This window comes from Engystomops pustulosus, chromosome 4 (genome assembly GCF_040894005.1).
Source record: "Engystomops pustulosus chromosome 4, aEngPut4.maternal, whole genome shotgun sequence".
NCBI classification, from domain to species: Eukaryota; Metazoa; Chordata; class Amphibia; order Anura; family Leptodactylidae; genus Engystomops; species Engystomops pustulosus.
In genome coordinates this window covers 196,934,418-196,950,624 of record NC_092414.1, presented here as the reverse complement: position 1 = coordinate 196,950,624, position 16,207 = coordinate 196,934,418, and the positions used below count along the sequence as shown (strand labels likewise).

Here is a 16,207-nt window from a genome sequence, read left to right as displayed (position 1 = left end):
AGCAGGGATCAGTCCTATAGTATAATGATATATATATACTGGAGACTACGTCCTATACACTGATATACAGAGCAGGGATCAGTCCTATGTATAATGATATATATATACTGGAGACTACATCCTATACACTGATATACAGAACAGGGATCAGTCCTATGTATAATGATATATATATACTGGAGACTACGTCCTATACACTGATATACAGAGCAGAGATCAGTCCTATGTATAATGATATATATATATACTGGAGACTACGTCCTATACACTGATATACAGAGCAGGGATCAGTCCTATAGTATAATGATATATATATATATACTGGAGACTACGTCCTATACACTGATATACAGAGCAGGGATCAGTCCTATGTATAATGATATATATATATATACTGGAGACTACATCCTATACACTGATATACAGAGCAGGGATCAGTCCTATGTATAATGATATATATATATACTGGAGACTACGTCCTATACACTGATATACAGAGCAGAGATCAGTCCTATAGTATAATGATATATATATACTGGAGACTACGTCCTATACACTGATATACAGAGCAGAGATCAGTCCTATGTATAATGATATATATATATACTGGAGACTACGTCCTATACACTGATATACAGAGCAGGGATCAGTCCTATTGTATAATGATATATATATACTGGAGACTATGTCCTATACACTGATATACAGAGCAGAGATCAGTCCTATGTATAATGATATATATATACTGGAGACTACGTCCTATACACTGATATACAGAACAGGGATCAGTCCTAGGTATAATGATATATATATACTGGAGACTACGTCCTATACACTGATATACAGAGCAGGGATCAGTCCTATGTATAATGATATATATATACTGGAGACTACGTCCTATACACTGATATACAGAACAGGGATCAGTCCTAGGTATAATGATATATATATATATATATATATATATATATATATATATACGGCGCAGAGGTATAGGGAATGTATGAAGAGGGCTCACGGGCTGAGTCCTCTTCATACAAAGGTGGGGGTTTTTGCATATTGCATAAAACCCCCACCGCTAATAACCGCGGTCGGTGCTTGCACCGATGGCGGCTATTAACCCCTCCGCGCCGCCTTCTTTTAAATGCCGCCGGCGACTTTGCCGGCGGCATTTAAAAGAAGGCGGCGCGTGGGCGCCGCCATCTTTGTTACGATCGCCGCGCCCCTGAACGTCATCGGGGAGGCGGCGATCGGTTGCCATGGTAGCCTCGGGTCTTCTTTTGACACGAGGCTACATGGCTTCTGCATATCCATTACAATGAGCCTGTGGCTCATTGTAATGAATGTGCTGCAAAAATGCCATATATTGCAATACTGTAGTATTGCAGTATATGGTAGGAGCGATCTGACCATCTAGGGTTAATGTACCCTAGATGGTCTAAAAAATAGTGAAAAAAAAGAAAAAAAAAAGTTTAAAAAATAAAAAAAATTTATAAAATATTAAAAGTTCAAATCACCCCCCTTTCCCTAGAACGGATATAAAACATAATAAACAGTAAAAATCACAAACATATTAGGTATCGCCGTGTCCCAAAATGCCCGATCTATCAAAATATAAAAACAGTTACGGGCGGCGGTGACCTCCGAGACGGGAAATGGCGCCCAAATGTCCGAAATGCGACTTTTACACCTTTCTACATAACATAAAAAATGAAATAAATGATCAAAATGTCACACAGACCTTAAATTGCCTAATTTCGCAAAAAATGACACCTCACACATCTCCGTGTGCCAAAGTATGAAAAAGTTATTAGCGTCAGAAGATGGCAAAATGTATTAAAACACAATAAAACCTGTATAAATTTGGTATCACCGCGATCGCACCGAACCAAAGAATAAAGTAGGCATGTTATTTGGAGCGAAGAGTGAAAGTCGTAAAAACTGAGCCCACAAGAACGTGCGGTTTTTTTTTCAACTTTTCCACATTTGGAATTTTTTTTCAGCTTCGCAGTACACGGCATGTTAAAATAAATAACGTTACAGGAAAGTAAAATTTGTTACGCACAAAATAAGCCCTCACACAGCTCTGTACACGTAAAAATGAAAAAGTTATGGATTTTTGACGTTGGAGAGTGAGAAATGAGCCGAAAAACCCTCCGTCCTTAAGGGGTTAAACATTGTGACCCGAGGCAGATTATTACCCTGTTAAACGCTGAACTGGTGAGAAATTCCAGCTGCAGTGATGAAACGATTACCCATGGAGATTCTCTGCATTATCCTGTCCTCTCTTGCGTTTATGATGACCAGCCTTCTTGGGGGACATGAATTAGTTTATGTTCTCGTAAAAATGTAATATTCTAAAAAAAAATTCAGACTTGGTACTATTGTACCAACTTGTCTTGCTATGGCTGTTATAGGGTCTTCATCTGGACAACCTGCTGCCGGAGGGTTTTGGTGATTTTGGAACGGCAAAACGTTTTTCAAAGTTGGTGAAAACTGGAAAGTTACATAGAGTTTGTCAGATATTGAGGAAAATTAGCGCCAGGTGCAAGATAAATGGCGATAACTTGCAGGTATCTGACAAACCTGCCCAGGTGAGAAGAGGAGGGGGGAGGGCTTCTCATTGAAAACTGAGCGTACCATAACTGGGTGCCATGGACCTCTATGGGGGGCTGTGATCCGATCACAAATTGTGCATCTTGATCAAGGTGGTCATGGTGATGCCCCCACAAGTTCCTCTATCTAATACCATGTTGGTGCTTTGGTACTACTGAGGCTTTGCTGCTGTAGTGTGAATGCCGTCCTCTCTTGTTATTGGAAGGGGGTGCCGCTAGATTGGGTTTCCTGCTATTGGAAGCACCCAGGGCACAGGGGGTATCGCAGCATCCGATCCGTAACTTGTATATGCACACGGGTGGATACCGCAGTTACTGCTTTGGTTCTGGCCCTGGTGGGTTTCTATCTTACCAGCCCGCTGTATAGATATAAACCTTCCTGTACGTTTCCGTATATAGTTTGGATTTGCTGGACGGCTCATGTGACGTATCCAGGAGTGACTCTGCCTTGCTTTATCCCAGGACCCCCCCCTATGTTCGAACCCTTGTATTATTGCCAGTAAGTGCTATATTAGGGGTATAAGTTTTTTTACATACCCTCCTTAGTTGTGGAACTTTGCATCTCTTTCGGAGTAGCCGGCTGCTTGTCCCTGTCCGAGCTGTCAGTTTATCATTTCATTGATTCCCTGTGCCATCACTTTTATCTCTGAGCTGTCTGGTGCGATTCTTAGTTATCATTATGCTGCTTGTTCACTAAGATTCTCTAACAAACCTGTGAGGCCTTCACAAAGCAGCCGTAGTTACATCTGTACATGCATATATGTCTTAAGACGGATTTTATTACATTGTTGCAAATTTATGCCACACTTTTCCTTTTCTGAATTTGCAACGATTTAGGGGGGAATAAAAGCATTCTTTACACCTTACACAAATACTTGACACTTTGAGTAGATCCATCACATGAGTTAGGCTAAGTTCACACTACTCTCAGGATTTCCGTTTATTTACCTGCGATACATAAAAAATAACAGATGGTGAATAAACGGTAATGCAACTGAACATGACGGATGAGTGTCCTTTACCAATACAAACACTTTACTTTCAAGACATTGGTCTTCTATCTATCTATCTCCTATCTATCTATCTCCTATCTATCTATCTATCTATCTATCTATCTATCTATCTATCTATCTATCTATCTATCTCCTATCTATCTATCTCCTATCTATCTTCTATCTATCTATCTATCTCCTATCTATCTATCTCCTATCTATCTATCTATCTATCTATCTATCTATCTATCTCCTATCTATCTCCTATCTATCTATCTCCTATCTATCTATCTCCTATCTATCTATCTCCTATCTATCTTCTATCTATCTATCTCCTATCTATCTATCTATCTATCTATCTATCTATCTATCTATCTATCTATCTATCTCCTATCTATCTATCTATCTATCTATCTCCAATCTATCTATCTCCAATCTATCTATCTCCAATCTATCTATCTATCTATCTCCTATCTATCTATCTATCTATCTCCTATCTATCTATCTATCATGTATCTATCTATCTCCTATCTATCTATCTATCTATCTCCTATCTATCTATCTATCTATCTATCTATCTATCTATCTATCTATCTATCTATCTATCTATCTCCTATCTATCTATCTATCTCCAATCTATCTATCTCCTATCTATCTATCTACAAAGAAAAGAAGCCGCTCTCCAATGCAGGTCGATGTCAGGTGAAAAGGTGGTGTCTTTATATCATAGAGACCACTCATTACTATGGAATAAAGACACCACCTTTTCACATTACATCTACCTGCGCTGGAGCGCTGCTTCCTTTTTTTTTTTTTGTACATATTTTGGAGGACCTGTTTGCCTGACCCTGGTAGCTTGCACCCACCATTTTATTACAATTGTGCTTCTGAAGACTTTCCTCAAGTATCTATCTATCAATCTACCGTATTTTTCGGACTATAAGGCGCAACGGATTATAATGATGAATGACCAGCAGGTGGCAGACCTGTGCACAGTTCAAGGCAGCAGTTGTCTGTAAGTAGGGTTCATATATAAGGCGCACTGGATTATAAGGTGCATCTTTGATTTCTGAGAAAATCAAAGTATTTTTTGTGCGCCTTATAGTCTGAAAAATACGGTATCTGTCTCATATCTATGTATCGCTCACTCATAGATGTCATCTATAGATATCTCATTACTACCTATCCATGTGGCTTTTTTATCTGTCATCTACCTATTGATCTTTAATTTCTATCTGCCTCTATCTACCTCACATTTATCTATAATCTATCCATCATTTATATTTCTATCTATATATTAACTATTTTGTCTGTCTATTACTTAATAAAAAAAAAAACAAAGTAAAAGCTGACACATACCATCCATCCCATCCATAATGTAAAAGATAACTTAATGTCATCCATTATAGTCAGTGCGGCATCATGTGTTATGTATCGTTTTATTTTTTTTAACAGAAAAAAAGTACTCCAAACTTTATTTTTTTTTTCCGCCCAAAAAACGGATAACTGTCTAACGGATAACAACATAAAAAATTGCCTAACTCCAATGGGATTTATAACAGATCCTTTACATTTCAGTTTTCTACCTTTTTTTTTAATTTTTTTTTTTTTTTAGCGGAAGCAAGAAACGGAAATCTGGACGGTATTGTGATATGAGCCTTAAAAATGACTGTAACGTGTAACGACTGTAACGTGTAACGACTGTAACGTGTAACGACTGTAACGTGTAACGACTGTAACGTGTAATGACTATAACGTGTAATGACTATAACGTGTAATGACTGTAACGTGTAACGACTGTAACGTGTAATGACTATAACGTGTAACGACTGTAACGTGTAATGACTGTAACGTGTAATGACTGTAACGACTGTAACGTGTAACGACTGTAACGTGTAACGACTGTAACGTGTAATGACTGTAACGTGTAATGACTGTAACGTGTAATGACTGTAACGTGTAATGACTGTAACATGTAAAATGTCATTATACAGTAAGACTTGTCTCTGGTCAGTATATGAATGTATAGCTGTCTGTATCCATAATGTATACATAAGGACTGACCTTTGGTCCCTATCTGTCCCTCAGTCCTATCACCTCCCTAGACACGTTCTCTTCTGTCTTGCAGCCGTCCCTTTCCCTCCCACGCGGCGGCTGACTATGAACGAGGTATTTGTGGATGGTCGTCCTCAGTTGGAAACTTTGAAGAACCATTTGGTCAAGGAGGGGAGGCTGGAGGAAGAAGTGGCTCTACGCATCATCCGGGAAGGAGCTGCCATTTTGAGACATGAAAAAACCATGCTGGAGGTAGAAGCACCCATCACAGGTAGGTCCGAAAACTCCTATCTAACTACCTAGCTTCCCGTTTGTCTGCAGAGGCTCCCAAAAACTAAGGAACATAAAATTTAATAGTGTGCCCGGCCTCCTCCGACAGCTATTCCCTTGCTATTGTAACCTGTCTCTGCTGTGTTTTCATGATGACCCCTGGTGCTCCTGATAGATAACAATTAGCCCTAAACCTTGACTATGCAATAACTTCACCTACCCTGACCTTGGCTTGTTACTGACTATTCTCTGCCTGACCCCTGGTGCATCACATCAACGTCTCTTGCCCTGACCTTGGCTTGTTACTGACTATTCTCTGCCTGACCCCTGGTGCATCACATCAACGTCTCTTGCCCTGACCTTGGCTTGTTACTGACTATTCTCTGCCTGACCCCTGGTGCATCACATCAACGTCTCTTGCCCTGACCTTGGCTTGTTACTGACTATTCTCTGCCTGACCCCTGGTGCATCACATCAACGTCTCTTGCCCTCCCTGGGTCAGCTGCCACCTATACCAGGACTACTCTGGTTGAAGAATGAAAACTAATGAGGTTTTCCTTGGGGGAAGCCCAAAGCCAAACTAGTTAGTGCACAATTTGCTGAATGTTACATACACATATCTTATATATTTACTTCTCTCTTTCAATCTGCACTTTACATCTATCTATCTATATCTATATATCTATCTATATCTATATATATCATATCTAAAAGAACTATAAAAAGAAGGTAAAATGATCAGAATGAGATTAGTCGCATACAGCACCAGGATGCTTTGCGTCCAGACCCTTGGGCTCTATTAGCAGCTTGTTCTGCCCAAGGCAGTAAGACTGGTGCCGCTCTCACATCGCCCACACATATTTCTGTCCCCATCTATTATGCAAAACCATCCATTTTGGAGAATGCAATCCCCTAAATGTTTCTGAATCCATTCCTTGCTGATGCGTCCTCTGCAGCCCCACTGATGCCTGACTGCATCTATTGCCTTCCAAGTATTGGGACCTACGCCCGTCTGCCACTACCCTCCCCCCCCCCCCCCCCCTCAGAGCAGATGTGGCTTTACTCAGCAAGTGCTGCTCCCTGATATATAAGAAATGTAATAAACAGAAAAATGCTATAAAGGAGACATCACCACCACCGCCCTGCTATGCCCCTACATTATAGGCTGCCCTCCTCTCCCTAATGGAAGTATGTGCCCCCTCCATATCAGGGGTGCATTGACCTGCCTTTATACAACGTCTCTCTCTTTAGTTAAATCCCCTAAAAATAAGTTATGGGGATAAAATATGTCCTCCTTCTGCTTCCTTTCTTGTTCATTAGAAGTTTTATATTAATAATGTCACAATGCTTAGTACAAATCCCTGTAGCCGCCGCTGTGCTGAAATCTGCTCATATGCATTGCAAAACACAGTGGGGACGTACGGAGAAGCTGATCAAAAGGAGAACTGTGCTGGAAGGATGCCAGGCTCCAACTGGTTGCTATGGGCAACACAACCCATTTCACTCGGCGTGTTCCTCCCTGTCCTCCTGCACAGTCTGATGATTTCTAACGCGTCTCGCTGCTCCGACACTCGTAACGTTTCTTTTTTTTTTTCCTTTCCCTCTTGTTTTGCAGTGTGCGGAGATATTCACGGACAGTTTTTCGACCTCATGAAGCTGTTTGAGGTCGGAGGTTCCCCTCACACTACCCGCTACCTCTTCTTAGGGGACTACGTGGATCGGGGATACTTCAGTATAGAGGTTGGTTCACACAACCAGAAGATTATTCTGTGCCCTGATAGATGAGATGGACAGGGTGCCTCATACACAATGCAAATAGGGATTTGAATACTTATTTGTTTGGGGACAAAAGCACCAGGGTGCAGCAAAGCTTCTATCCAGTGACCCGGCACAGGAGGGGGGTTCTCTGCAGTGACCCGGGACACAGGAGGGGGGTTCTCTGCAGTGACCCGGGACACAGGAGGGGGGTTCTCTGCAGTGACCCGGGACACAGGAGGGGGGTTCTCTGCAGTTACCCGGGACACAGGAGGGGGGTTCTCTGCAGTGACCCGGGACACAGGAGGGGGGTGCTCTGCAGTGACCCGGGACACAGGAGTTGGGTTCTCTGCAGTGACCCGGGACACAGGAGTTGGGTTCTCTGCAGTGACCCGGGACACAGGAGTTGGGTTCTCTGCAGTGACCCGGGACACAGGAGTTGGGTTCTCTGCAGTGACCCGGGACACAGGAGGGGGGTTCTCTGCAGTGACCCGGGACACAGGAGGGGGGTTCTCTGCAGTGACCCGGGACACAGGAGGGGGGTTCTCTGCAGTGACCCGGGACACAGGAGGGGGGTTCTCTGCAGTGACCCGGGACACAGGAGGGGGGTTCTCTGCAGTGACCCGGGACACAGGAGGGGGGTTCTCTGCAGTGACCCGGGACACAGGAGGGGGGTTCTCTGCAGTGACCCGGGACACAGGAGGGGGGTTCTCTGCAGTGACCTGGCACTTGGTTTATGAACTACTGTATTCCCTCTATGAAAATCTGTTTACATATTTAGGGGAAGATTTATCATATGCCTCTCCGGCACTGCCGGATACATCAAAAGGCTTAGGCCTCCGGATGTATCCGGCAGGGCAGCCATTCAACGTATGTTTCTAAACCAGTTCCTACCTGGAGCAGAGAAACGCAGCAGCCTGCAAACTTTTACTTGTGGAAATTTCTGCCCACTTTGCCACTCGCCCTGGAAATCTACCATCAAAATCCATCTTGATAAACCAGGGACATTACTCATAAATCCAGGAACCGTGACACTGGTAATCTTCTTATATTTGTTATCCATGGCCTCATTCTTTCTATAATCAACCTTTATAATAATGCTGTGGTCTCCTGGGGCTTTTACCATTGCCCCTCGGTTTCACAAGCTGTCACACTGTGCTGGAGCACTTCCCCTTCCCACTGTATGATATTTCAGCAGGTGAAAGGGGGGGATTCTGAAGGAGAAGATGGGGAGGATGAGACAGTGTAACAGGCTTTCAAGCTATTGCCATAAAGTTAAAATTAAAGTTGATGTTAGAAGGAAGGAGGCCATGGGTAGTAAATATAAGAAGATTACCACAGTCACGGTGCCTGGATCAATGAGTAATGTCCCTGGTTTATCATGAGGGATTGTGATGGTACATTACCTTTAAAATACAAACTGGTAGGGACTTTTTGTACACTAAACCGCCCACAGGTCGGTTACAATCCTAACTGATCTCATTATGCCAGGGCAGAGTTGGTACAGAGCTATGCATGACCAGGATGAAGGATTGTAAACCGATAACACTGACATACTGGTGTGAGCACCTTTGGCAGGATCTGATCTTCTTTCAGCTTCTTTTGGCATTGTTTTTTAAAAATAAAAAGCTTTATGAGTTATGCAAATGAGCCAAGCGGCTCCAGCCTCCATTAAAAGAAATTTACCATTTTGTCTTTATGCATTATGAACCAAACACATCATGAGAATGCTGACGCAGAAACATATCTTGTGCTGAGTGATTTTGTTGAAAAAAAACAATTATAAAATTATGATAATGAGGCTTTCTCTCTCTCTCTTGTGGCTGCCCCCACGCTTCTCCTCTTAACCTAATTATACACTGCTCCAGAAAATAATGTAATCACTGTGTTATCCCTGAGAGGCAGAAGTAATCAATTGCTGCACCATCCTCCAGCTGCTGTGCATATGTCATCCAGCTCAGGTTGATTAGTCCTGTCTGGATAATTTAGGAAGCTCTGTGTAATGTGTTTATGAACGGCAGCCAGTCTGCAATCCAGCTTTCCCAAGGTCCTGAATTTTTTATAATTGTTTTTTGAACAAAACCACTCAGATAAGGGATTAAACAAGATATATTTCTGCATCCGTGTCACTACAGCATTCTCAAGGTATGTTTCATAATGCATGAAATCAAGGCTTCCAATCAGGCTTCCATTAACACCTATGGAGCCTGGAGCCCCGTGGGTCATTTGCATAACGTTTAAAGCAGTAAAAAAAAAACAATGGCATAAAAAGTTACAAGAGCAGATCCTGCCAGAGGGGGCACACAACAGCATGATGGTGTACTTGGTTTACAATCCTTCATCCTAGTGGTCGATGTCCTTTAAAGACAACTGGCTGGAGCAGAAGTTCTCCCCCCCCTCCGCTGAAAATGGAAGAGGTCAATAAGAAAATAATCCTACATATTGACAAACTGATGGAGGGAGTTTACCCCTTCCCCACCTCCAATCATTAGCTGCCAGGTTTAGCCACGTAGACCATAGGGACCCATTTCTAGTAATTGTTGGACGTCCCAGCACCCAGAAATTCATATTCTTTTCTTGCATTAAACCCCTTTAAATCTTGATGTATCCCTCATTTGTACATACATTACTTATCCAGTGCGTTGACGAGTGACCTCACGTTGTCTTCCCTCGGCACATCCATGGATGCTTTTAGACTAGTATCGGATTCCTGATTACTTCCAGGCTGTATAACCTTATTTGCGGCCCCCTGCCGGCTCAGTGTAGGTTCAGAGAACAGTTTTAATTGCTTTATGAGATACATGGCGCTTACTCCAGACACCGTATAGTCATTACAGGATCTCATCTAATCTGCCAGAGCGACTATGAATGTATCACTGAATGAGAGCGGTATATAACGCAGCATATGAGATGGATAAGAAATACTAATACTAGCATTCATATTCCAGTCCATTGCCCAGAATCCTATAGCTTGTGGGTGTCACTAGTGGTAAGTCACAGGAATGGCATCCAAGGGTTACTCCAATCTTCTTCTATAGTGATGGCATAATGCTAAGATATTAATTTATATCATATACATTGCATTTGTAACTTAATTCTCTATGGTTTTCTATCTCTTCTAGTGTGTTCTCTACCTCTGGAGCTTGAAAATTATCCACCCCAAAACTCTGTTCTTGTTGCGAGGGAACCACGAGTGCCGACACTTGACAGAGTATTTCACCTTCAAGCAAGAATGTGAGTATCTCCTGCTGAATGATGGGGTCATTACCTTGTACAGCTTACATTCTGAATGGTGCTCCTGAGTTTAAAGGGGTTGTCTGGGTTTAAAAGCGTGTCACCGGCCAGGAGGGGGCTAAGAAAACAAAAAAGAGCTTATGCTTACCTTCACCGGGGCTCCTGTTGTCTTGCGCCGTCTCCTGTCAGTGCTGTGCTGTTGTTTGTATACAGAAGGAGTACATGCCGACCGACACACCACTCCTACACACCCGACACAACAGTAGATTCAATGCTGTAGCCTGCGTCCGGAAATTGTCAGAACTAGGCAGGGCACTGATGGAGACCGCGCAGGACAACAGGAGCTCTTTCTTTTGTTTTCTTAATCCCCACCCTCGACCGGTTATATATGTATATATTTTTGTTTGAACCCGGACAACCCTTTTTAAAGCGCTTGTTCAAACAGTAAAGATCATATTTGCTTATAGAAGGGATATGCCATATACTTACACAGTATGGCACCACCTAGTGTTCAAAGTGTATGTCAGCATGCACGTCCGCCTGGTATACTGGGGGACAGTGGACACACATGCTCCATCACCTCCTCCATAGCAATTTCTATGATTTCTGTGCTGCCAATAGAAATAGCCTTTTGCCCTGCTTGTCAGGGAAGGAGCAGGAGCAGAGCCTCTATAGTACATGAAATTCCCGGAGGAAAGAAAGGTGATCCAGCGCATACGATAAAAAGATGCCACCAAATTTAATTGCAAGTTCCAAATACAGCAATACATGCAAAAACGCACTACAGCCCTGCGTCCAGATGGTGGGCTACAGGCATGAGCCAAGCCTGTTGGCTCATGTCTGTAGCCCACCATCTGGACGCAGGGCTGTAGTGCGTTTTTGCATGTATTGCTAAATTTGGAACTTGCAATTAAATTTGGTGGCATCTTTTTATCGTATGCGCTGGATCACCTTTCTTTCCTTCGGGAATTTCTTGTTCATTGGACACGCTGGTCACGTGGAGATCCGTGCTGCTCGATTGGAAGCCCTCCCTGAAAAACCTTCAGAACGGGTGAGCCACACACTATTTCCATACAAATTCTTCTCTCATAGCCTCTATAGTACATAACTGTACAGCTGAGGAGACTCCTTTTCCTTTGGAGTGCTGTCAGATGTAGACTAATACTACGTATGTGGGCAAGAGATCTTATAAACCTGACCCGTAGAGGCAACAAGGGGGAACCTTAGAGGCAAAAATGATGAAAAATGCATGTTTATGCTTAGATACATTATAAAAACAATATATAGGACTTAAAGAATTCTGTACAGACTCTGATACAGGAGACCTGGACGTCCTATATATGGTTATTACACCAATGCGCACAGACAGGAAGGGGTGCAGGAAGAAGCCCTGAAGTTATGTCTCATCCTAATACATGACAATTGTGACGTCTAAGCCCTGACAGTGTTTGTCAGCCAAAAGCAGGTGTGGGGATGATAACATAAAGTAACATAGAAGGATTTGTGCCTTGTGTTGTATTTTGATCCCTGTTTTGGCAGACAATACCTGTTGCTACATGCTGAAGTGTGAATAGGGCCGTAGGGGTGAAAGCTGTAAAATATCATGAGATAATCCTGACACCTGGAACAGGCAGCATTCACATTAGCCATCTGTCTGCGTTGTATAAAAATCTATAATTGACATAATTTTCAGTCCGATCTGACAAATGGAGCACGGTGATGGGATCAGCATAGGGCAGGGATAAAGACCTGCATGGGGCTGGTTAATTCCTACCTCCACTGTCAGGAACAATAGCCGTGCACCTGTCTCACAACCATGCACGCTCCTAGTATATAGGACTGCTGTGTCCGGGAAACTACATCTGTCATACGCAATCTTTGGCTTTTGTGAAAATCCCAGCATGCTACAAGAGGCGCAGAGTGACGGGCATGCTGAGATTTGTAGTCCCCGGGCAGACCTATATATTACATCTTCTGTGTCATTTATCTCCCACTGCTGTGCGGCCACCTCTGTATTGTATCCGGCTCCTGCATTCTCCTGATCCTGACACAATCCTGCCTGGATTCTGCTGCGTCACTTGCTTCTGTCAGGGCGGTGGCTGTGCCCATCTGCTTCGCTGCACCATGTGTCCAGCTACTTAGATATGTATATCCCTTAAGTAGCTCTGAGTCCAGACTGAACTAGGCGCCATTTATAAAATCTTCTCTCCGTAAATTCGTATGAGCCCTGCTGCTCTCCGTACTGCCATGCATCCAGCTGCTCTGTGCACCAGCCATAGATCACTGTACCCATCTGTCCTGCTGCTACATACAAGATCTGTCTGTGTTCATGAGTCCTGCTACTGCCAAGGGGTCGCTACATCTTCATATGCACCAGTTACTCTGCAGCACTTCATGTACATTTTTAGGGTTATGCCTTTTTGGGTTTCCAGAGTCCAAGGTACTTTACATGCATGTCCACCATTCATGTATATGAGACTGCATGAGTGCTATACCCATCTGTTTCATTCAGTTCCATAGAAGTAAATGGAGTAACGGTTACTCATACCCGACACCCCTCAGTGTGACAAACCACAGTGCACTAGTTACATTTTCTATATTGTGTTAGTTAAAAGAAAATTCCTTATAAAGAAAACCGGTTTGGGACCACTGAACTAACAGCATGCCAGTATCCAGTGATTTTTAGTTTCCTGGTGCCCAGATCCATAAATCATTCCATGGGAAAGTTAGGCCCATTCCACACTTGCGAGTGTGATGCGAAGAACTCGCATCACACTCGCAACGCAAGCTGCCGGGAACGCACGGCCCGAACGCTGCACCGCGGGAGTGAACTCAGCATGTCAGCTCAATCCCGCAGTGCAGCGTTCGGGACGTGTGTTCCCGGCAGCTTGCGTTGCGAGTGTAATGCGAGTTCATTGCATCACACTCGCAAGTGTGGAACGGGCCTTACTGGGTCCCTTTTGCAGTTTGCACGTTGCATCTGATCAAGACACAATAAATGTGAATATATTGCTTTCATTTGGTTAAAAAGAACATATTGGTTCTGTGAAGTTATACAGACTCGTCTGCACGAGACCCCTCTAAATCAGTTGCAGTTCGCCATCCTGGCCACTAAACAGAGAAGGGAGCTGTACTTGAATCTGGGGATTCATTCTGTGCATAGCGGATCCCGTGTTTGGAGGTCTGTAGTATTGAGGGCTCTTGTGTTGTGAATAAGTTCACTAATACTAATAATGGTCATTTTCCCCTGCAGGTAAAATTAAGTATTCAGAGCGAGTGTACGACTCCTGTATGGATGCCTTTGACTGCCTCCCATTAGCGGCTCTGCTCAACCAGCAGTTCTTGTGCGTGCACGGGGGTCTCTCCCCTGAAATCTCTTGCCTGGATGACATCAGAAAGGTGAATCCCACCCTCTTATCTGTCACCTCCTATGATGTTCCTATTTATAAGATATTGACATTGCGATTTTTCTATCGTAAAAATGTATATAATTGTAATCTATATGTTTGGGATATGATCCCCTGTATATGTACGGTAATGGCCTCCGCTCCATAAGTGAACAGCAGACAAAGGCTTGAGTAGGAGTTAATAGAACATAAAGCAGGAAAAAAAAGGAAACCGAGAGAACGGCGCCTTGGGGAATAACATCAGGAAGTTGTCCTAGTGTAAAAACCCCAAATTGGGTGCTCCCCTAGAGAGATCAGAGACCCCAATCGAGTGTATGCAACGATAAATGATGTTATTACAACAAACAGTTATTCATACTACAAGATGGTAGTAAATTCGGGACAATGTAGAATGCTGTGATCAAACTTTCGACTAAACTTTTGTTCACAGCATTCTATATTGTCCCAAATGTATTACCATCTTGAAGTATGAATAACTTTTATAATGACATCATTTACCTTTGTATACAGCCAGAAGTGGGGTCTCTGATCTCCCTCTATATATATTTTATGTATAATAAATGGATATATCTATATAATATAATTTCATTATGAAATTTTGTATCTGATGAAGGGTTGTTTTGAGTGGGTTATACTGATTTTAATATTGCTGATTACTGCATGCATTTTTTTAAGAATACATTTTTATTGGAAGCTTTTTTTTTTTTTTTTTTTTTTACCAAATTTGTGTCTATTAGCGCCGTTGTTGCTGTTGATTTGGTTTTTATTATGCACAGTTTGCTAATAGCATAGACTGAATTTGTCCAAATCATTCAAGGGTAACTTACAATCATTGTTTATGCTGGAAACCCAAACCCCCTCTCCCACAATCATATATGTTTACCCCTTTATGACACAGCCCCTAAATGAACCCCCTGCAATCTCCTCCCCCATGTCTTCAGTCTTTGAGTGTTGCGATTCTAGAGTCCCCTACTCTGGTTCCTTTCTTTCATGTTCTCCACCTTCTCTCTGACTCATCAGTTAGACCGATTCAAGGAGCCCCCCGCCTTCGGTCCTATGTGCGACCTGCTGTGGTCCGACCCGGCTGAGGACTACGGCAATGAAAAGACTCTGGAACATTTCACCCACAACACAGTTCGTGGCTGCTCCTACTTCTACAGGTAACAGGACGGCAGAGCGTTGTACTTGCTGAGCGCTGTGTGGTTATGTTCTGCTGAAAACATCTGTATTACCATCCTGATAAGTACCTTTGTATTACAGCTACCCCGCCGTCTGCGAATTCCTGCAGAGCAACAACCTCCTGTCTGTGATTCGAGCCCATGAAGCACAGGATGCTGGGTAATGTCATGGCATGTTATGCCTGAGACTTGAAAATTATGACTGCTTTTTTCTTTTCTTTTTTTAAATTTTTCTTCTTGTAGAAGCACCAGACTCTTGTCCATAGGCTGGTATCAGGTATTTACTTTCAAGAAGGGACAGCATTTGGAAGGGGGAATGTGTACATCTCTGGAGGGTGTCCCTCGCTCCCGAGGCGACCACCTGCTCCAGGCACTTCCAATGCAGTTAGTCCGACTGATGACATTACATTTATTGCACACATGACGTCTGGTCCGATCCCTGGCCTGAAACGTGTCTAATGTGGCTTGAGATTGGCCCAGGCTTCACTTGCAATGAACGTAACGGCATCACTGATGACTTGTCAGAAGTAGAGAGTCATTGCAGGAGTCGGGGACGTCCTCCAGACAAGAAGACGTATAGTTATCTTCCATTTTCCCACAAATGCTTCCACTTTCGGTTGTTTTTTTTGCAAAAGCAAGAAACCTCTTTAAACTAGCACATGGACAAAAGAGGCAGCGTTTTACTTTTCTCCCTGATCTCA

General features: G+C 43.0%; 1 protein-coding gene across 2 annotated transcripts in view; it reads left to right on the top strand.

The window, feature by feature from the left end:
* Window positions 1-16,207, top strand: part of PPP3CC (protein phosphatase 3 catalytic subunit gamma) — a 44,575-nt gene that overhangs the window by 18,492 nt on the left and 9,876 nt on the right. For both annotated transcript variants that reach the window (XM_072149341.1, XM_072149340.1), the window contains exons 2-7: window positions 5,736-5,933; window positions 7,548-7,672; window positions 10,810-10,921; window positions 14,175-14,320; window positions 15,349-15,488; window positions 15,589-15,666. In XM_072149341.1, coding sequence (XP_072005442.1) covers window positions 5,736-5,933; window positions 7,548-7,672; window positions 10,810-10,921; window positions 14,175-14,320; window positions 15,349-15,488; window positions 15,589-15,666 — 799 coding nt within the window. The remainder of the gene's footprint in view (window positions 1-5,735; window positions 5,934-7,547; window positions 7,673-10,809; window positions 10,922-14,174; window positions 14,321-15,348; window positions 15,489-15,588; window positions 15,667-16,207) is intronic.